The following is a 21,757-nucleotide window of genomic DNA, read 5'->3' as shown; positions in this document are numbered from 1 at the left end:
TGGATGTAGTCAATATGGAAATTAGTTTGGCTTGACTATAATTACTTATTACAAAGATTTTGTATTTCTCAACAGGAGGGAGAAAAAATGATGAAAAATTTTTCTAAAACCTGTTAAAATTTTAAAATATATAATTCCAATCCCATTCATCCTTAAAAAGTTCCCAATGCCTTGTTTTATTCGGCAACTTTTCATCTTGAGGTCTTATTGCCTTACCCAGATGACAAATTCCTTGGGGGAAGGAACTATTCTTTGCTTCTCTGCATCTCCCATATTATTTAGCACAATTCCTTGTATGTTGACACTCAGGAACTTTCTCCTGACTGAATGGCAAGAAGGAAATAAGTGTTTATTAAATACTAATTGTGTGCCAAGCACTACCCAAATATCATCTCATTAAATCATCACAACTATCCTATATGTAGGTGCTATTATTATCCCCAGTCTACAGTTGAGGAAACTGAGGTAAACAGAAGGTGATTTGTTCACGGTCACACAGGTATTAAGTGCCTAAGATGGGATTTGAACTCAGGTCTTCTTGACTTCAAGCCCAGTGGTCTATCCACCGTACCACCACTTCATGCCAGCCCCTACTACCATCAGATGGAAACATCTCCAAAATGCCAAAATGGGAATCATCAGCAGCTGAAGGCAGGCATTCATTTATTTTTCATTTTTGTATCCCCAGAATACAATAGATACATAATAAGTGTTGTTGGATGATTGAATGATTAAGGATCTAGCAAGCTGCTATGAATGTCTAACAAAGATCTGGTCACTCTTATAGCACGCCAAGAAAGCAGCATGTGCCCCAGAAGTCAAATCATCATCATCTCCCTGACCACCATCTTCCCTCAGAACCCAATGGAGAAAGCCAGAGCACTGAATCCAAGAGCCTTGGGAATAGCAATGCTTTTGGCCCAGTTCCTTCAGTCATCATCCCTATGGATATGCAGCCTGGTAACAGCTCCTACGGGTGCCACAGACATAGCCATCCAAGACCCAGAAAAGAAAGTCCTTGGCACTATCAAATGGTTCAACATCAAAAATTGACAAAAAATAAAGAAGAATCACTAACATTTGCTTTGTTCCCTAAGGACCTTTCTATCTGACTTATAACTAAAACTTTCCACATGTTGTCTTCCCCATCAGAATGTGAGTTCCTTGAGAGCAGGGACTGACTTTCCTATCTGCATACAGTAAGTGCTCAATAAATGCTTTTTCCATTCATTCACCTCAAAAAGACCAAATCTGATGGCCTTTTCTAAATCCTCATCCTTTCTGACCTCTGTGAAGCATGTGACACCACTGAACCCCTTGTCCTAAGCACTCAGTCTTCTCAGGCATGCTAAAAACAACTTTAATGTGTCATCTGTACACTCTCTCCTTTCCGCATTCTTTAAAAGCTTTGAGAGAGAATCTTCTAACCTGTTCAAAAATCTTTCAAATGAAGTTTCAGTGGGTTTTCAACTCATGTGTAAAAAACATATAAAAGTGTGATACCTTCCAATGAGTTATTAAAAACAACTGATTGACATCAGGCAAAATGGACACTGAAAAGCTAAATTTCACCCAAAAACTTTGTATATTTGTTGGATCTCCCATCTGGCTCTCTGGAAAGCATCTTTTGCAGTTCTGCCAAGTGTGAAAAGCCAATATCAAAATAAACTGAACTTAGAACCAGACCCTTGAATCATTCTATCACAAAGTCTTAGACCACAATTCTTCAAAATAATGAAGGCTATTCAATTTTACTGAAACTGCTTTCTTCAAAGTTACCGATGATCAGATAGAAAGAGCCAGCCCTGAGCCCAAGATTCTTGAGAAAAACACTGTCCCCCAAACCAACAGACCTGCTTCCTGCCCAGCCCCTATAACCATAATTACAGGGAGAAATCATTGGTAGAGAGGGCCCACCTTCATCATCACCAGCATAGGAGCTCTGGGAGTGGGAGGACCCTAAAGTGTAACCACCATTATTTAGTGATACTGAAGCGAGAGTAAAATGGTTCCTATTAAAAATAAAATGTTATTTTAAATATATGTTTTCATTTCTCTTCTATCCATTTAATGCCTATTTTCTACATGTTGCATAATATTAATAATTATTCATATAGTAATGCAAACTTATACATAATATACACATATTGGGAGTGCACGCTCAAAAACTGTTTATTAATAGGACCAAACAGGAGATGCCTGGTTTTAGGTGAACCAAGAGGGGCAAATAATACAAATAATGAAGGCACTTTGTCAGTATTTGGATTTGCCACATTTCTCCTAGTTTTTACAATCTGGAAATCTGAGTTTAAAGAAGAGGGGGAAACGCCATCAGCTTTTGGAGTAGCTGATTGATCTGGGGCACAAACATCCAGTGGAACAGCTGATAGCAAGAGGTGATGGTTCTGATGATCAAGGGGCAAATAGGGATGTAGCAAACAATTGCCAGTCAGTCCACAAGCATATATTGAGTGTCCACCATATTCCAGGTACTGTGCTGGATATGAGAACAAAGATGATGACAAAAATAATAATGACAATGATGATAGTAATTAATAAGTAATAACTAGAATGAATAGAGTACTTTTAGATTGGCAAAGCACTTTGCTATCTAGTTTAATCCTCACAACAACACTGGGAAGAAGGCATTATTATGCCCCATTTTATAGATGCGGAAACTGAGGCAGGCAGAAGTTAAGTGACATGCCCAGGGTCACACAGGAAGCAGAATTACAAAGTAGGTCTTCCTGACTTGAAGTCAGTGCTCTATCCACCCAACTCTCATGAAAAGAAAGCAAAAAAGGGCAGCGAGGTGGCACAGTGAATAGAGAGCTGGCCCTGGAGTCAGGAGAACCTGGGTTCGGATCCAGCCTCAGACATTTAACACAAAAACTAGCCGTGTGACCTTGGGCAAGTCATTTACCCCAATTGCCCTCCAAAAAGCAAAAACAAAAACAGACAAACAAAAAAGAAAAGAAAGCAAAAAGTAGCCCTTGTGGCCAAGAAGCTGCTCACAGTCTAACAGGGAGAGAAAATTCAAATAACTGCAAACAAGATATATACAAGATAAATTGGTGATAATCAACAGCAGGAATGGATTAATGTTAAGGGGCATTGAAGCAATGCATGGAAAGTTTTTTTTAAATAGACAGTGGACTCTCCTGAAGGACTCACCTTAGACATGAAGCCTTGCCTTATACCTTATCCAACTGCCCGTACCCTTCCCCTCTAATGACCTTGGATTTATTCACATTTTTTCTTTTTCTATTTTATCCTGCCCATACTTCACAAATGTACTTACATGTCCTGCCCGTTAGAACACAAGCTCCTTGTGAGCAGAGATTGTGGCGATAGCTGTGCTTCTAACTAGTGGGAAATGTAGATGCCTGATATTTCCTTGTTGATATATTAAAGGGAACTAGACAGTTTAATCTTTTGTCAGGAGTGGGTGGGCAGATGAGTAAGGAAGACCTGATCTGCTGACCTAGAACAGTACTGGATTCTCACGGCTCCCCCAGGACTGACTCACCCACACAATAGCCCACGAGGTTCAGGTACTCTTCCTTCTTACAGCTGGTCCTGCAGGTTCCACTCAGAAGAATAGCATGGGGGTGGCAAGCGAGGCAGTCAGAGTCCGTAGCGCCCCGGCACTGTCTGCACGAGGGATGGCACACTTGGGGAAAAGAAAATTCCAGGGTCAAGGTCAACAAAAAAGAAATACCAATGCTAGACAAGTCAGAAAGGCTCCTAAGAATATTTAACAATGGTGATGGCAATCTGTCTTTTGAGGACCCTAGGACAAGCAAGAATTACCTTGGAGAACGCCTCCGCTCATTGGACTGTTTCTCCTTTCTTGTGCCCATGAAGCTATTCTCCAGATAGAATATTAAAGCACCACCCCCAAAAAAGATATAGATAACCATTCAATCAATCAATTAATTACAAAATATTTATTCCTGGCATTACAAATATAATAAAGGAAACAAGCCCTACTCCCAGGGAGCTTACATTTTTACCAAGGAGACAAGAACATTATAATTCAATATAGAATAAACATAAAATAAATAAATGTGGAGTGGTTAATTACAAAGAAATTGGGGGGGGACTAGCAGTTCAGGGGATCTGAAAAAGTTTCACATAGGACTTCTTAAATTGAGGTCTTAAACCAATTTGGGGCCCAACAATAGATCTCAGGGTGTCCATGAAGGACGAAAATGTATAAATATGGTACACAGGGGAAAAAATTACATCCTTATTTTCACTAACCCCCTAAGCAAAATTCCATGAATTATTTAAAAACACTATTCTGGGGAAGTGGCAATGGCTTCGTCCTATCACAAAAGGGATCTATGACACAGACATTGGTTAAGAACTCCTGACATTGAAGATGTCGCTTGAGCTGCCTTTCAGCACTTCGGTGCTCATTTTGTGGATGAGGAAAGTCGACTGGATCAATAGAGTTTCAGGGCTGTTCTTGAGATCACAGAGCAAGTGACCAGCATACTAGTCTCACACACCACTGTCCTTTCACCACCACCACCATAAGCCAAATCTTATGATCTAACCATGGTATACCATCTGCCTGAGAAAAAGCTGTCAAAAGAGACCAAGAATATGCAATAGTCACTTCAAGGTGGGGACTGCACCAGAGACATTCTTAACTATTATTTGTATAAATACACATTTTAATGCAAGAAAATTCTACTTTCCATGACAGGAGAAGAGCAGAAACAGCAGCAGGCTTTGGAAAAACCAAGGGTTTCTTCTGACCAAGTCTCAGTGATACCTAGAAGCCCAAATTTTCCCCCTTGCACCAGAATCTTCTTTGATGTCTAGGCTTTGGGCATTTGGATATGCAAGCTCAAATGAGTCAGCATACGTAAAATACTCCACAAACCTTCAGGTGCTATTTAAATGCTAGCCACAGCTGTTGCTGTTATTACTACCTCCATTCTTGAATTTGATCTCCTGTGAGCTCCTGGTATCTCAACTGCTACCTTCTTCCTTCATTCAATTTGTTTTCTGTAGTATCTAGCTTTAGGGGACAGACACGGGCAGTCTTCTTCCTCCTCCTTCCCAATCCTTTTTAGTTTCAAGCCCTATTGATTAGATATACAAGATCTCATACCTCCAGAGACCTACCCCATCTCTGGCTAGGAATCTGTCTACCTTATACTGTGATCCAGAAACCCACCCACTCAGCCACAGTGGTGCTTTTATAGAAGATGGCAGAGTGTGGCAGTGGTGGTGGTCTCTGTGACTATGCCAAGAGAACTGAAAGAGGAGAAGACAGATCCATCCCAAGTGCTCCCTAAACAACACAGCCCTTTGTCATCTCACACTAAGACTTATCTGGGTTGGATGATGGAGACTCCCCCTTTGTGAATATATGTGTAACAATGATAACTACCACTCAATTTTCTCTATTGTTTACTACTCTGTACTGATTGTATGGTTTCTCATTTGATTTTATCAGTTTCTACCTGGGTTTGTTTGTTTGTTTTTTACAGCATGGACTTGATGGGTTCTTAAGCTTTATTGGTCATTATACTTATCCCAAATGGACAGACCTTAAGGTAGAATTGAGTTGTTACACTTAGGGAGAACAAATGCCTTGTCCTTGCTCTGACAGAAAATAAAATAAAGAAGTGGAGAGGAGGAAGGAAGGAAGGAAGGAAGGAAGGAAGGAAGGAAGGAAGGAAGGAAGGAAGAAACGAAGGAAGGAAGAAAGAGAAAGAGGAAGGAAGGAAAAAAAGAAAGAAGAAAAAAGAAAGAAAGAGGGAGGAAGGAGCAAATAATAAAGCAAATAAATAAAGCATAAATGTCTTACCCTAGCTCTGACAGGAACAAAAATAAATAGAGAGCAAAATAAAACAAAGAGTAAAAGACACTGCCTTTGTTCACGTGACTCATAAACCAAGCCACAGAAAGTAGTAGGGAGCAGATGCCCCCCCGCATCCCACCCAGGTGCCAGGATCTGAAATCCAACTCTTTCAGCAAAACTCTCTGAGGTCATTTATGTCTCCCTTCACATGACATACACCAGGCTGCCAAGACATCTTGTATTTTCTTTTTTAAAGAAGAGTCACCTTAGGGTGTGAGCTATAAAGAAATCAGGGCAGCAGCACCTAAAAGGAGGACGCAGCTGCAGCGGTGCCCATGCTGCCAAGGCAGGCAGCGGGCACTGAGCTCAGGGGAGAAAGTGGGAAGCTGGCTTTGCCAAGGGCAGGGGAGGTCTGAGCAAGGCTGATGCTGAGGGGTGGCGGTGGACAGGCAATGATGGGTCCTCTTCTCTGGCAGGTACCTTGCTGTCACAAAAGCCACAATTTCAGGTAAGCCCAAGTGCCTCTCCTCCAGGCAAAGAGCCAAGATGGGCTGAGCACATCGAGCAAAGCAAATGTCATACTGATGAAAAGGCTAGCCACAGCAACAACCATCCCTCTCTCTGCATTCTTGAGAAAGGAACTTGGAAAGGGCTAATCTCCCAGATAGCAGTCTTCCCAGGAGGACTCCTGCAGTCCATCCCCTCCCCTTTACCAGCACCCTCCCAGTGACCTGAGGAGGCTGCTGATCCATGGTACCATCTGCCAGGATGCGAGTAGGTGGGCAGAAGATGGAGAACTCAAAAGCTCACACTAGAAACATTCTGACTTTGGTCTCAAACAAAATTTAATTACAACACAGGGAAACCAAACAGACTTTGGGGGGAAAATACTCAAAGACCGATAGCTTTGAACAGATATAAAAATGAAGAAACCAGAGGGACTTTATTTTCCCTTGCTGAGCCTACATAAAGATGAAACAACCCACCTGGAGAATAAACATTTTTAAAGTGCTTTGGTTAAGAATGTTTTGCAAGGAAAGTTCTGGAGGGAAATAATACTTAGCTTATATGACCTAGCATAAAACAGTATTTCACAAGCCATTGTGGTCCGGGATCACTTTGGGGCATGAAATATATTGGTGGAACCTAGAAATGCTGGTCCAGGAATCCTGGGAGTATGGTATCTAACCAGAAAAACAGGAGTTGGGGAAACAGTGGAGCGATAAGGAAGAAAGTAAGGTTATTTCCCTATGGAAACTTTGTTGTATGTAACATTTTCTTATCTCCTAACAGTGGGAAAATGTCATTAGCATCAATATTTTCTCACAGTATCCATATTCATGTCATATGGAACACTAGGGTTTTGAGGAACACAGATCTGTAAATAAAATTTAAAAACTAACATATCTGAACTGCTAAGATCAAAAAGATCAAATCCCCTGCCTCCATTTCTTACTATATAAGCTGCAGAATCTCAGAGGTAAAAGAATATCTGATCTGACCAGGGGTCTGCTAGCAAATATTTAACTACCAGCTCTCTGGGGGAATATGGGGGGGGGGGCAAGAGAAATTGTTTTCATGACATATTTTTAAGTTTAATCTACATTATAGCATTTTCTGTATCACTCCCTTACATCTAGGTTTCCAAAGTAGGCAATACTGCAGGGGGCACTGGAATGATCCAGGGCGGGTGATAGTAACCCTGGGTGCTATAAATTTAAAAAAAAATTAAAGGGTTAAAGAAAGTAGATTTTGGGGTGGCTAGATGGTGTAGTGAATAGAGCACTGTCCCTGGTGTCAGGAGGACCTGAGTTCAAATACGGCCTCACACACTTAAAACAAAACTAGCTGTGTAACTTTGTGCAAGTCACTTAAGCCCAACTGCCCTACCTTCCCCCGTCCAAAAAATAAAAAAGAAAGAAAGAGGAAAAAAAGTAGATTTCCAGGGAGGGTACAGAGTAATTTTTTTTAAAGGGGACAGTAGGCCAAATAAATTTGGGAACCTCTGAAAATCAGTAAAATAATAAATAAAGTCCCGATTTGTGGCATTTGTTGATTTCTGAGGACATTTTGGATTACATTGTGAATACTCACAATGATTATTTAACAATCAGCTCTCATGAGCTGGTGTGAACTGCCTCCAGCACACCCCTTACTCTAAACCATGCCCGACCAAGAATTACCCTGCACCCTCTGCCAGAACATACCCAATAAGCCATCACTCAGCCTTTACTTGAAACCCCTCCAGTAAGGCAGAGCACAGTATCTCCCCCAAAGTAGCTGTCCTTGGTAGCTGCCTCTACAAATTCTCCCTGGGGATGTTCTATACTCCAGAGACAAGAAGGGCAAGTGTTATCTCTCTTCTCTGTGAAAACTCTTCTAGAACTTGAAGACAAATGATCCTATCACCATTGAGTCTTCTCTTAACATTCCCAATTCCTTCAACCAGTCCTCATGGGACATGAATTCGAAACCTTTCACCATCTCAGTCACTCACCTCTGGAAAAAGCTCTACAAATGTGGTCTCAGAAATTGAATACAATTGCTTAAATCTAGTCTAACCCCAAGAGAGTACAGCCAGACAATCCCTCTCTAGTTCTTGGCATTGGCACTCCTAATGTCTCCTAAGGTCATGTAAGTATTCATGGCCACCACTGCCTTGTACTGAGCTTGTGGTCCACTAAAACTACCAGGTCCTCTTCAAATTGACAACAGCCTAGCGGTACCCACTTAACCTTGCATCTTAACTCAAGAATAAGGATTCCCATTTATGCTAATTGTATTTCACCTGATTCATTACAGCCCAAGGCTCCAACCAGTCAAGATCTCTGGTGTATGTTTATTCCATAATCTAAAGTACTGGCTTGCATCCTCTGAGGTTATAATGTGATGTACCTTTACCTAGTCATCAATTAAGACTCTACAGAGCCAGGTTTAGCCTCAATGACTCCCTAGTAAGAAGTATCCTCCACCTGCCCTGCATGGTCGGTTCCTATTTCTGGTTCTCCCTGTCTCAGCAATCACAAGATGTGCCCATTTTTGTCCTCAGGAAGTCATGACTTGGAAGCATCGTACACTCTGCTTGTGATGTTATTGTTGTCTGTTTGGACCAGGATATAAAAAACTCAGGATGCTGAGGCCCATGGGGACAGGGTTGTAAAGACTCTCTCCCAACCAGCCAGTTGTCTAATAAAAATGCTGAGCAATCTGACCTCCCAACCAGGGAGTGGTTCTGACTCCACAACAGCATCAAAGGGCACAGGGTCATGCAGAGACTCCTGGGGCACCTCCATGGAGACCTCAACCTACACTGCCACCAAAGCTTTAACAGTGCCCTAGTTCTAATACGGCTGCATTATAATCAACTAATTCATATCTTTCCCTCTTTTCCACAAGGACTGACAAGTATGGTCCTTAAGAGTAGGGACATTCTTTTTATTTGTGTCCCCAACACTCAACATGGTGTTTGACACTTGACAGGCATTTTAAAAAATGCATATTAATGTTTGTATTGGGATTTGTTTTTCTGGATTTCTCAAAGGGAAGGAAGATAATGTAACCTTGAAAACAAAACTGGATTTTTTTTAAAGTATGTAAACTGAAGTTGAGAACCTTTTTCAAATTCCTTCCTAAAAATCTGGGTAGACTGTATCACATTTCTCAGACCTATCAGCATCTACCTGTTTACAATGTAATATGGTCACAAAAGTATATGAAGTTAGTCTGACTAGGCCAGTCATTGATTGATAAAGCCAGACCACTTCTTTCTGATCACTTCGACCTCCTTTTCCTAGATGTTAACTAACCATTCCTTTAATATTACCTTCTGAAATAATATACCATCCCCCAATGCTTTCCTTCTGGTATTTAAGATATACCAGCCTCAAATACCTTCTGGTATAATATATTATCCCCAAATATCCTCAGAAATTTTTCTAGGAATCCCTCAAGCTCAGTGGACTGTTGTTTTAAATCTCCACTTCTCTTCCTTCTTTTTTATTTATTTATTTATTTGTTTGTTTATTTATTTATTTATTTGCTTTTTGGAAGGGGAAGGGCAGGGCAGTTAGGGTTAAGTGATTTGCCCAAGGTCACATGGCTAGTAAGTGTTAAGTGTCTGAGGCTGGATTTGAACTCAGGCCCTCCTGACTCCAGGGCTGGTTCTCTATTCACTAAGCCACCTAGCTGCCCCTCTTCCTTCTTTTTAAAATTTGGACATTTGACCTCACATCTCATCCTGTGGCATGGCTGAGGCAGCAAGGTAAAACTGTGGGTAAAACTGGGCCTGAAGTCAACAAGTCCTGAGTTCAAATACAGCCTCAGTCTGCCTCAATTTTCCCATCTGTAAAATGGGGCTGATAATAGGCCCTACCTCCCAGAGTTGCTGTGAGGATAAATGGGATAGCATTTGTAAAGCCCTTATTTAGCACAGTGTCTGGGCCTCAGTAGGCACCATACACTAAATGCTTGTTCCTTTCCCCAGGGTACTTTTCCCACATTCTCCATGATCTTCTACAGCAGAATCAAACATATATCCCACAAACACTCCAGAGTGCAGTCTGAACCTGATTAAAATGTAGCTCCCACCTGATTTTAGTGCATTCCTGCATTCGTTTTATTTTAAATGTTTGAGCACGTGTGGTTTTTAAGTCAATCTACGGCCCATAGAAATCCTCATGTACAGTTTGGTGGGGCCCTGTTCTAAAGCAGCTCCATTAGGCAGCCCTCTCCCTACCCTAGGACGTACGTTACCGAGGCTCGGCATCTCAGTCCACTCAGGGCAGTTATTGTAGGTGCTCACGTACAATCTAGCCCCCTGCTGTTCATAAATATTTACTCCCCAGGGTCCCTTTCTGTTCTGTCCTTTCTAATGCAAAGATCATTCTCCTCCAAACGTGATCAAATAAAAGCAGAAGATTAAAAATGGCGGAAGTCTGTCTCTATCATCTGCCATTAATGTCCCATAGAACCTCAGTAGTCTTGAACTATCTCTGATCCTCCTCTTTTTCTGGGTGTAGGGGTTTGGGTTTTTTTTAGATATTCCTTTTTGTGATCCTAAGTTTTCCGTGCCAAGCCTGACCCATCAGCACTCCTGACAATACTCTTATAAGTGGGTACCATGACAAACCAAGGAACTTACAATCCAATTGAGGCTTAGGGAGCAGGGAGGAGGGGAGACATGGACACAAAGAACCATGAAATCAGGAAAAGAGTGATAAGGGCAAAAACTCCCAAGAAAGTGGGAGAGGGAGGGATCCCTTTCAGCTAAGGGAAAGGAAGAATTCACGGAGGATCTATTCTTAAAGGGTTATTCCATGCTTTTCTATTCATCCTAGTATTTTTCATTTTATGTATATATCCTTTAAAAATCCAATTAGGCGTTTAAGTACCCTGTTCCCTATCAGTCATAAGCCACCAGTGACGCTGAGGTCTCCAGCTCTGCTTTACTGAAATCTAGTTCATATGCAAGTCAAATCATCGCCCTCATGATGTCACTGGTCCTCTTCAAGAACAATGGATGAACAACAACCATATCAGTTGTCTCTTTAGACAATTACTTCCCTTTTGCTTCCTACAGGAGGGAAATAAATGTTGTTTTTTGTGTCTTCAGAATTTCATTCGTGGAATTTCCTATCCCTTCTTGACCCAACTTTCTCTATAGAATTTTAGGTCATAGAAGTCCTCCCATCCTTCCTCTGCACTCCTGGAAATGAGCTCTCCCAAAATCTGATGGGCATGTCAGACTACTCTGTTTCCCCTCCACTATCACAAAACAGGGTAGTCACTCCCCAACAAGGTCCCCATCATTTCTACTCCAGTAATGTCTCCAGCTCAACAAAAATTAAACCCAGAAAATAATTCTCCCATGTTGCTTCCTCTACCTTTTGAAGGACAAAATTATCATTAAGGCAACTTAATAAACTATTCATTCTTCTGCTTTTGTCAAATCAGCAGGTGTCTGGATACCTGAAGCCCAATTCCGTCCCCACCCATCACAATATGATGCCACTATTCCAGGCTTAAGATCTATTTCCCATAATTCTCATCCATTCCTGTTTTTGTCTGGAACACACTCATGACAATACCGCAAACTAGTGTTTCTCCTTATTGGTCTTCACCTAACAGTTCTCCAACAGGCTTTCCCCCAGAAGTTCTTAGATGTCATCAGATGAGTGTATACTCTTTATATGCAATGCTGTCCTACTTCTTGTGAATAAATTATACCCTTCCAGAGTTATGCTGCTGCCATGGGCCTTATTCAAACAAGTCTTAGAAATACCTAAAGGACATATTTGCTTTCTTGCATCAGACTTTCTAGTTCATCTTGCTTGCTACCTGTATGCCTATTTATTTTTGCTTTATTCTTGTTGTTTGATCATTTTATTGTTATTTAACTATGAGCATTTGTTTTTCTTCTCTTTCACGTTCTATTTTGGGTATTTGTGTAGGGACAGCCAAAGCCACAGGTTTTATTACTTAAAATCAAATTTAGATCTCGTCATGTTTCTTCTGTGGTTCAGGGTATCTTTACTGATATAAGACAACAGTACCTCGGATTTAAAGTTATAAGGGGCCTTAGAAGACAATCCTCTTATTTTTAGGTAAGGAAACTGAGGCACAGAGGTTAAGTGACTTGCCCAAGGTCACACAGCTATAAAGTCGGAGTCAGCATTTGAATCTAAGTCTTCCTCACATACCTTCACTATTATGTTATCTCTCTTTATTTCATTTTCCTACAATGTAGCTACTCATTTTCTCTAGAGTATGGTTTATACATTGGCAATTGTATCCCTCTTCCTTCCTTTTCAATTTAAAGACCTTTGGGTTGGTTTTGTTGTATTCTAGGTAATTACCAGCCCTTGTTAAGTATCCTATCCAAGGCTAGGAGCCTTTAATTCCCATGTTAAAACATTGATCAGAAATCTATTATCTTGTCCTCAAACTCTATCTTTTTAACTACCTGTCCATCTTCCCAATATGTCTTTCTCTCCTGAAGTCCTTGTTTTTGTTAGGCAGCAAAATAAAATACTACTTTGTGTCCTTCAAGGCAGCAATGTGTTGGTAAATGTTTAACAACCAGCTTTCGGGGGGGGGGCGGGGAATGTACATTTATGCAGGAAACATTTTTTAAAAGTCTAATCTGCTTTATTAACATTTTCTCCATCACTTCCTGACATCTAGAGAATCAACAAAACAGTGGTTTTGTTTTTTATTTCACCGTGGTTGCTGATTTCCAAGGTATAAATGCTCATACACTGAAAATTTAACAATTGGATTTTGAGAGCCAGTTGGAGCTGACTCCTACACATCCCCGCCTTAAGGCCTTGAGCTTCTAGCTCAGGATTTCGCAACTTTTAGTAATGCTTTCGAGGTTCCTTCTGGCAACAACATCTGAGTGTACATGAATCACCAGAAGTGGGTATTAGTCATCTGGTTTGACAAGCCCCGGTAAGTTCTACAGGTAACAGAAGAAATAACTTACCTTACTTACCCTCAGCAGGAATTAACAATCCCTGCTAAGAGCCTCTTCTGCCCCTGACCCTTCCTGGATAGCAATGCTCACTTGAGCCTACCAACACTCCTCATTCCTCAAGAGAGCAAGGAGCCGCTTGCCCTCTGTACATATGGCTCCATCTTCTTCAGAAAGAGCCTCATTTCTGTTTCTTACCTACAAGTATTCAGTGTTTCTTCTTCTTCCCTTTATTCTAAAGGTGACCTCTTTCTATCTTCCCACCTATAGTAGGAATTCCCCTTGGTCCATTGGACTCCTTTTTCTTCTTATTTTCAACCTCCCAGCACCCAACAGGATTCATCTTTGCCTCTTCTGATTCTTTTTCACATGGAATTCCCCCCCATTGTTTTTTTTTAATTCTTTTTTTTTTTTAAGCAATCAGGGTTAAGTAACTTGCTCAAGGTTACACGGCCAGTTATTTCTGGGTGTGGTGCTGAGTATCTGAGCCCGGATTTGATTCAGGTCATCCCGACACTGGAGCTGGTGCTCTTACTCGCTGAGCCACCTGGCCGCCCCCTCCCCCCCGCCCCATTGTTAATGACTTTAATGTTTCTTTTTTTTCTTATATATATAATCTTGGGAGTACCCCATTAACACCTGGAAAGTCACATCCAACTCCCCTTCCTTTTTTTTTTCAACTAACAAGCAAGAGGATGGAATTCATAACTTTCCCCCAAACCAAAGATTCATAACATGAGACACACTTGTTTTTTTTAAATGCCTCATTAACTATTTCAATATAATTGGCTTTCTTTAAAATCCATGTCTTTTATTTAATACGTTTAAGAATATGATTCTGAGAAAGGATACACAGGACAAAAAAGAGCTAAGAACCTCTTTCCTAAAACTTTAATTTCAAGAAACTTCCCTATTTTCATTTAGGACACCCTTACCTTGCTATCCTTAGAACATTCTTTCATTTTCCCCTCTTCTTCACTCCCTATAATCCATAAGTTGCCAAGTTTCAATGATTTTACTTTGCTTTTCCCTTTTAAAAAAAATTTAAATGATTTGCTATAAACAAAACCTAACCAATATAATCAAATAAGCTGGCATCCTAATTATTATTTAAATTCCCCCTTGTCTTTACTCACACAGGCAGCATCATGGTTCTAACCCTTATCACTTCTCACCTACACTTTTGTAATGACCTCCTAAATGTTCTCCCTGCCTTGAGCCTGTTCTCGAATTCAAACATTGCTCATCCAATAAAATCATCTTCTTAAAGCACAGGTCTCTCAATGAAACTCAAAAATATTCAACGGTTACTATTATGTCAAGGTCTTACATTTAAGGCCCTCCAAAATCTGGTTTCTACCTTTCTAATCACATTTGGTATTATTCTCCTTCAGACACTATATACTCCAACAACACAAGACTTAGCTTTTCCCCCAGATAGGCCTGAAATATGCTCTCTACCTAAGCTTACTTTCCAGACTCTGTTTCCTTCAAGGCTGTCTTCAGAGGCTCCTTCTTCTGCAGTGCCTTTGCTGGCCCCTCCAGTTAATACTGGTCTCTCCCATTCCAAAAGGCCTAATTTGGACAAATATGGACTATTTGTTCCTCTGACTTCATACCAGTCTAACCAGCCACAGTCAGAGACATTGTACTTTGACTCAAATGCAGTGATGTCATTTTGGTCCTTTTTGAGAATGAAGGACAACCATTATACTTGTCTTGAACATACTGTATTTCTTCCCTCCAGTCCCTAGCAAATATAAGCATCAGAAAAGCAGGGAATATTTCCCTGTTGTCTTTATTACCCCAGCATCTAGCAGAGGACCTTAAATATAATAAATGTATAATCGATGCTTGTCAGATTGAATGCCTGTACATGTACAAGTTATCATCATTGTCAAAACATTTGCGGAGCTCCTTGCAGATAAGAAGATGGGCCATTAGGGAGCATGTTTCCAGAGTCAATAAACTTTCATACCCTTTCCCCCATCCACCCAACTACCAGACAAAGATATAAAGCAGGAACCAAAATATTCACGGCAACATTTTTTTGGAGTAGCAAAGAAATGGAAGTACCCATCAACTCAGTCATGGTGGAACAAATGGCAGAAGTGAATGTAATAGAATAGAATAATATTGCACCATACCAATGAAAGAACACGAAGAATTCAGAGTAACACTTACTGGAACAGATACCCTCCTGGTTGAAGAATCCATGCGGGCAGTGGGGGAAGCACTGGCCATCCAAGAGGACCTGAGAAGACACGCAGGATGTGCAATTGTCTGGGCTCTTCCCTTGACACGCCAAACAGGAATCATGACAAGCTGGAGAAAGACGGAGCAAGAGATGATCAACAAGGAAAGACAAATAAAAATATACACAGTTTGTTTTCTTCTCTCAAATCAGCCTCTTTCCCAAGGCAAATGTGTCTCCCGTATTTCAGCAATTGGATAGCAAGTCTTATTGATTTTGCCTCCACAATTCTCATATCCATTCCCTTCTCTCTAATCACATAGCCAAAAGTCAAAATCAGTCCCTCTTTACTTTCACCTAGACTACTGGAACAACCTCCCAATCGGCCTCCTTTCCTCAAGTCCTCGCCTCTCCAATTCATCCGTACAGAGAAATTAAAATATGTTGCAAAATGAATATATGCAGCATAGGTTGCATATAAATGAAAAACAGAAACTTATAGCTGAGATGGTAATACGAAAGGTCTAGGGGAGCCCAGTTTTCCAAAATGTACTTTAGCAAAGATCTAAAAAAAGGCATTGGATCAAATAAGGATCACAAAATGCCAAACAACCCAATAGTAAGTACCTTTAACTGGTCATAGACTGCACCAAAGACAAAAGATATTGAAAGGATCAAATGAGGGAGTCCCATCTGGGACCAATGTGAGTTCAGGTGAGCAGGCTTGAAACAACCAGCAAACTGGCCAAAAATTATCTAAGAGGACAGGATGATTGCCAGCACACTATATCTGAACATTCCATCCAAGAGTATGGAAGGAAACAAAGCCCAGTGCTAGCACAAAGTCCCGAACCAGGAACTGAGACTAAAGATAAAAGTAAGCAAGAAGAAAATACAAAACTCCACAAAGAAATCCTATGGGTTAAAAAGAGTTAAGCCAGAAAAAAAGTATAACTTCATAACTACTAGAAGAGTCTTGGGGAGGGGGGGGGGGAGGGAGAAGGGAGAAGAGAAGGAATGGTTAAACCATAAGGAATATAAAAATACTAACAAGACGCTAAACAAAAGATAAAAAGTGAAATAAGAATGCTGGAGGAAAAAAATGGAAGAAAAATAAATAGGTTAAGTCTCATTTTCAAGATATGTAAGGAACTGATTCAAATTTATAAGAAAAAGAGTCATTCTCCAATTGAAAAATGGGTTAAGGACAGGAATAGACCATTCTCAAAGGAAGAAATCAAGGTTATTTATGTGAAAAGGTGCTTCAAATCACTACTAATTAGAGAAATGCAAATTAGAGTAATTCTGAGATTCTATCTGATATCCTTCAGAGTAGCAAAGATGACAAAAAAGGAAAATGATAAATGCCGAAAAGACTGTAGAAAAAGTGGGCACTCTGATGCACTGTTCATGGACCTGTTAATGAGTACAACCAATTTTGGTAAAATACTTGGAACTATACACAAAAGGTGAACTCTGTGAAAAATAGAATGGAGCAAAAAAGCATTCAGAGAACCAAGGAGAGATTTAGAAATGTTAAAACACTGTCAAAAGATCGAAAAAATATAAGAAAACGAAAGGTATCTATTACCAAAAACAGGTTGGAAAAGAGGTTGAAGAAAGAGAACTTAAAAATCACTGATAATCCTAAAAACTATGACCAAATAATAATAATAATATCATTTTTATAGCACTTCAGGGTTTGCAAAATACTTTACCCATATTATCTTTTTTGGGGGGTGGGTGGGAGGGCAGGGTTAAGTGACTTGTCCAAGGTCACAGGGCTAGTAAGTGTTAAGTGTCTGAGGCCACATTTGAACCCAGGTCCTCCTGACCCCAGGGCAGGTACTCTATTCACTCCACCACCTATCTGCCCCTACCCATATTATCTTACGTGATTCTCACAATAATCCTGAGAGGTAAGTGATATTATTATCCCCATTTTACAGTTGGAGAACCTGAAGCAGACAATGACTAGCCAAATATCACACAGTTAGTAAGTATCTGAGGCTAGATTTGAACTCTTAAGTCCATCATTCTAATCAGTGCACCATCTAGCTGCCTAAAAAAAAGAACCCTAGACACCACATTTTAAGAAATCTTGGAATAAAACTGGCCAGATATATCAGCACCTGAGGACAAAATAAAATTGAAAGAATACATCGGCAAAAGAAACCCCAAATTTTAAAAACATCCAGAAACATCAGAAAAAAACCCCAGAGCTTCTATATCAAAGAAAAAAATACTACAAATCACTACTAATTAGAGAAATGCAAATTAGAGCAATTGTAAGATTCTATCTGATATCCTTCAGAGTAACAAAGATGACAAAAAAGGAAAATGATAAATACTGAAAAAGCTGTAGAAAAAATGGGCACTTTGATGCACTGTTCATGGACCTGTTAATGAGTACAACCATTTTAATATGGATGCCTGCCTGCACACTATATCTGAACATTCCATCCAAGAGTATGGAAGGAAACAAAACCCAGTACCACCACAAAATTCCAAACCAGGAACCGAGACTAAAGACAAAAGTAAGCAAGAAGAAACTACAAAACACCATATAGAAATCCTATGGGTTAAGAAACAGTCAAGAGATAAAGCCAGAAAAAAGTATAAGTCCATAACTACTAGAAAAGCCTGGGGAGGGGGGGACAGCAATAGACCAAAAAGAAAGCTTTCAGGTCCCAAGGAATCACAGTCTGGACAAAATATGATTTAGCAGCAACTACTATGTAATAAAGGAAAGAAAATATTTGAAAAGGCAAACAAAAGCTTTACAATGATGAATAACTCTACAAGGCAAAGTATAATCCTATGGAGAAAGAAAATAGAGAACTCCAATAGAATAAAGGACTTTCAAAGGTTTCTGATGAAAATACCAGAGCTAAGCAGGAACTCTGAAATGTAGACACAGGAATCAAGGAAAACCTAGAAAGGCAAATACATTTGAGCTAATAGAAAGGATTGAAAGTTAATGGAAGTGTTTACCTTCTGAAAGAGGAAAAGAGACAAGTGGCTAATTAGAACTCCACTATCTTTGGTCACATAAATTCAAAACTCTTTGCACAAACAAAACCAACACAGACAAAATTAGAAGAAAAGCAGGAAACTGGGGTGGGGGGGGGTGTGAAGCAAGTTTCTGTGATGTAGGTCTCATTTCCCAAATACATAGAGAACTGAATCAAATTTAGAAAAAGAGGTCCCATTTCCCAAATGATAAATGGTCAAAGATATGAACAGGGAGTTTTCAGAAGAAGAAATAAAAATTATCAGCAATCATATAAAAATGTTCAAAATCATCAAGAAATGCTACCATCTCAGGTACCACCTCATTCCCATAAGACTGACCCATAAGACATGCCCCTTAATAAAAGGATCTGTTCTATGAAGTTTGGATTCAGTCAAAGGGCCACACCTGACATATCTTTGACGACTTGCAAACTCACAAAAAAAGGGTAGGAGTAACAATCCTAATTTCACAAAAGGCAAAAGCAAAAATATACAAAGTTTTAAAAGATAAACAAGAGAATTAAGTGATATTTAAAGGCACCATGGATAATGAATCTATGAACTTAAGGGAAAAGAGGGAAATAAACATTTATGTAGTATCTACTATGTCACAGGCATTATACTCAGCACTTTAAAAACCATATCTCATTTGATTCTCACACAATAACCTTTTGGTGCTGTTATTATCTCCATTTTACAGATGAGAAAACTGAGGTAGACAGAGGTTAAGTGACTTGCCCAAGGTCATACAACCAAGAAATGTCTGAGTCTGTATTTGACCCCAGGTCTTCCTGACTCCAGGCCCAGCCCTCTATCCATTTAAAAGAAAAGTTGATCAAATTGAAGAGAGAAATCAACAGCAAAGTTATAATCATAAAAGATGAAATGCATCTGTTTCAATCCAAGACAAGAAGCAAGTTAAACATCCAAACTTTTAGAAAAGTGCAATATCATAGAGCTCTGGTGATTGTTGAACGGGAATAAAAAAAAATATGTATATTTCTGAGGTACAGGTACCTGTAAAAACTATGCATGTGTTAAAACATAAAAACCTAACAAATATAAAAACCAAAAACATTAAATATATCCAATTAAAATCAATGCATATTGGACAAAAAGACTAAATTGAAAAGAATGAGGAAAAGGATAGCATTACTTATTAAATAGCGAGGAATTGGAAACTTAAAGAGTGTCTTTCAATTGAAGAACGACAGAAATATAAATGGAATGGAATATTACTACAATATAGGAAAAATGCAAAAGGGATGAATTCAACAAAATCAAGCAAGACATGCATAAACTGATGCATAAGGAAGTTAGCAAAATCAAGAGATCAAACTATACAGTGACGTCAACATTGTGAATGAAAAGAACTTTGAAAGTTTTAAGAACTTATAAAAACAATGACCAATCACAACACCAGAAAACTGATGACGATGATGATGATGTGTGGATTCCATATGCTTGCCTATGCATGATTATTTTTTACAAGGAATGACTTTTGGGAGAAGGGGGACATTATTGGAGAACAGAAGAAAGTAGTACTACTGATGATGATCAAAAGAAGCAAAAACAAAAACAAAATACCTTCAATTAAACATTTTAAAAATACACAGATAAGGCCAAAAGAAAGTTCAGACAGGGACACAGAGAAGTAGGGCAGTTCTGGAACTAACATACTGAATTTGTTATATACTTGGGGAAAAAAAAGGAAACAAGTCACACATAACAGATTAGTTTAACATACAATACATATGGTTTAATATACAATACTCTTTTTCCTCTTTGTCTACAATTCTGTTCATGTTTGGTGATGTTTGACAAATTCATAATATTCAAAAACAATTTCCTTTAAAATCACAAATGGAAAAAGAGGTTTCAAAGTGATATTTTTACATGCCCATTCTCAAACTGTCTCTGGAACAGATTGCTTGAGAAAGACCAAGCATGAAAAAACCGCAGAAAATCTCTTTATTTCTCCAGAACAACATAATCAAGTAAAAAAACAAAAACAAAAACAAAACTGAAGCCTGCTAAAGGATAGAAAAGGTTTTTCATTTTTTGTCCTTACAATTCTGGTGCAGTTCTAGACTTATTGATTATATTACTGATTCCAAGATTCTCATGAAATCAAGACTCATCTTTTCAATGCAACCATTCCCCTGTCATGGAAGTAAGACCTGGAATCCTACCGCTGCCCAAGAATTAAAGATAACCATCACAGAAAGCAATGGTGGGGGGAGCAGGTCGCAATCTATAACCCACAAGGAATTTCAAAGAAAAACAAGAATAAAGGATGTTCTCTGTATGAAAGAAAGAGAAGATGAACTGGTCATGTAGTAAGGACAAGGGATGACAAGTGGACAGCGAGATTGCTCCATGGGGTATCCTGGAGATGATGGGAGAGACAGAGGAAGGCATATGGCATAGTGGATGTATCTTTTGTGCTGAACTTTGGGGAGGACATGAGCAAGAATCACACAGAATAGGCAGGCATCAATATATTTTAGAGAATTCTTAACCTGACAGGATTACAGGATTATGGTTCCATTTGAGTGTACTCATTGATTTTTGCTTAGATATGAAATGATCCTAAACTGTCTCCTTCTCACCTGCTGCCTAATATTTCCTAGTTGAAACCTTTTCACTCATCCCTTCAACACAGGACAATTTCAACAATTCCATGGAATCCAGATAATCATAGTCCCTATGAGGCCATTATACACCACAATTCCTTAAGTAGTTCAGTTTAGAGGACTTTAAGATCATAGACGTAATTGTTGTTTGTCCTTGGGTTGTCCTTTGCCATAATTAAGTCTATTAGGACTTAATTTTGACAAAAGGCAATCCCTATTCTCAAGGAGCTAATGTCTAATGGGGGAGATGACATGCAAACAACCATGTACAGCCAAGCTATATAGCAGAATTGTAGATAATCAATGGAACAAAGACTTTGTAATTTCACAAAAGAAACTGAGCTCTTAATTAAATTATGCTTTCATCTATATTTCCCTATGTACTTTTAGAAAGAAATCTTGAGGAGGGGAGGAGGCAAGATGTCAGTGTAGAAGCAGGAAAACTCCCTGTGCTCCCCCCATAACCACCTAAAATACCTATAAAAATGACTCTAAACAAACTTTAGGGCTACACAATCCACAAAGTGGCAGTGAGAAACAAACCTCCTGCTGAAGACAGCCAGCAGGCCAACAAGAAGGATATATCACAGCACACTGGGAGCAGAGTCCAGCCCTGC

The 21,757-nt window shown here is 39.5% G+C and overlaps 1 protein-coding gene across 2 annotated transcripts in view; it reads right to left on the bottom strand.

Moving 5' to 3' along the window:
* Nucleotides 1-21,757, bottom strand: part of FRAS1 (Fraser extracellular matrix complex subunit 1) — a 485,111-nt gene that overhangs the window by 226,376 nt on the left and 236,978 nt on the right. For both annotated transcript variants that reach the window (XM_069092754.1, XM_069092760.1), the window contains 2 exons: nt 15,480-15,620; nt 3,530-3,673 (listed from right to left, as the gene is read on the bottom strand). In XM_069092754.1, the coding sequence (XP_068948855.1) occupies nt 3,530-3,673; nt 15,480-15,620 (285 nt within the window). The remainder of the gene's footprint in view (nt 1-3,529; nt 3,674-15,479; nt 15,621-21,757) is intronic.

The sequence above is a fragment of the Petaurus breviceps genome, unplaced genomic scaffold (genome assembly GCF_028583685.1).
Source record: "Petaurus breviceps papuanus isolate PSGF00001 unplaced genomic scaffold, PetGlider_PUasm1.0 126, whole genome shotgun sequence".
In the NCBI taxonomy this organism is placed as follows: Eukaryota; Metazoa; Chordata; class Mammalia; order Diprotodontia; family Petauridae; genus Petaurus; species Petaurus breviceps.
The sequence above is the reverse complement of the archived record's forward strand: the minus strand, read 5'-3'. Positions and strand labels throughout refer to the sequence as shown.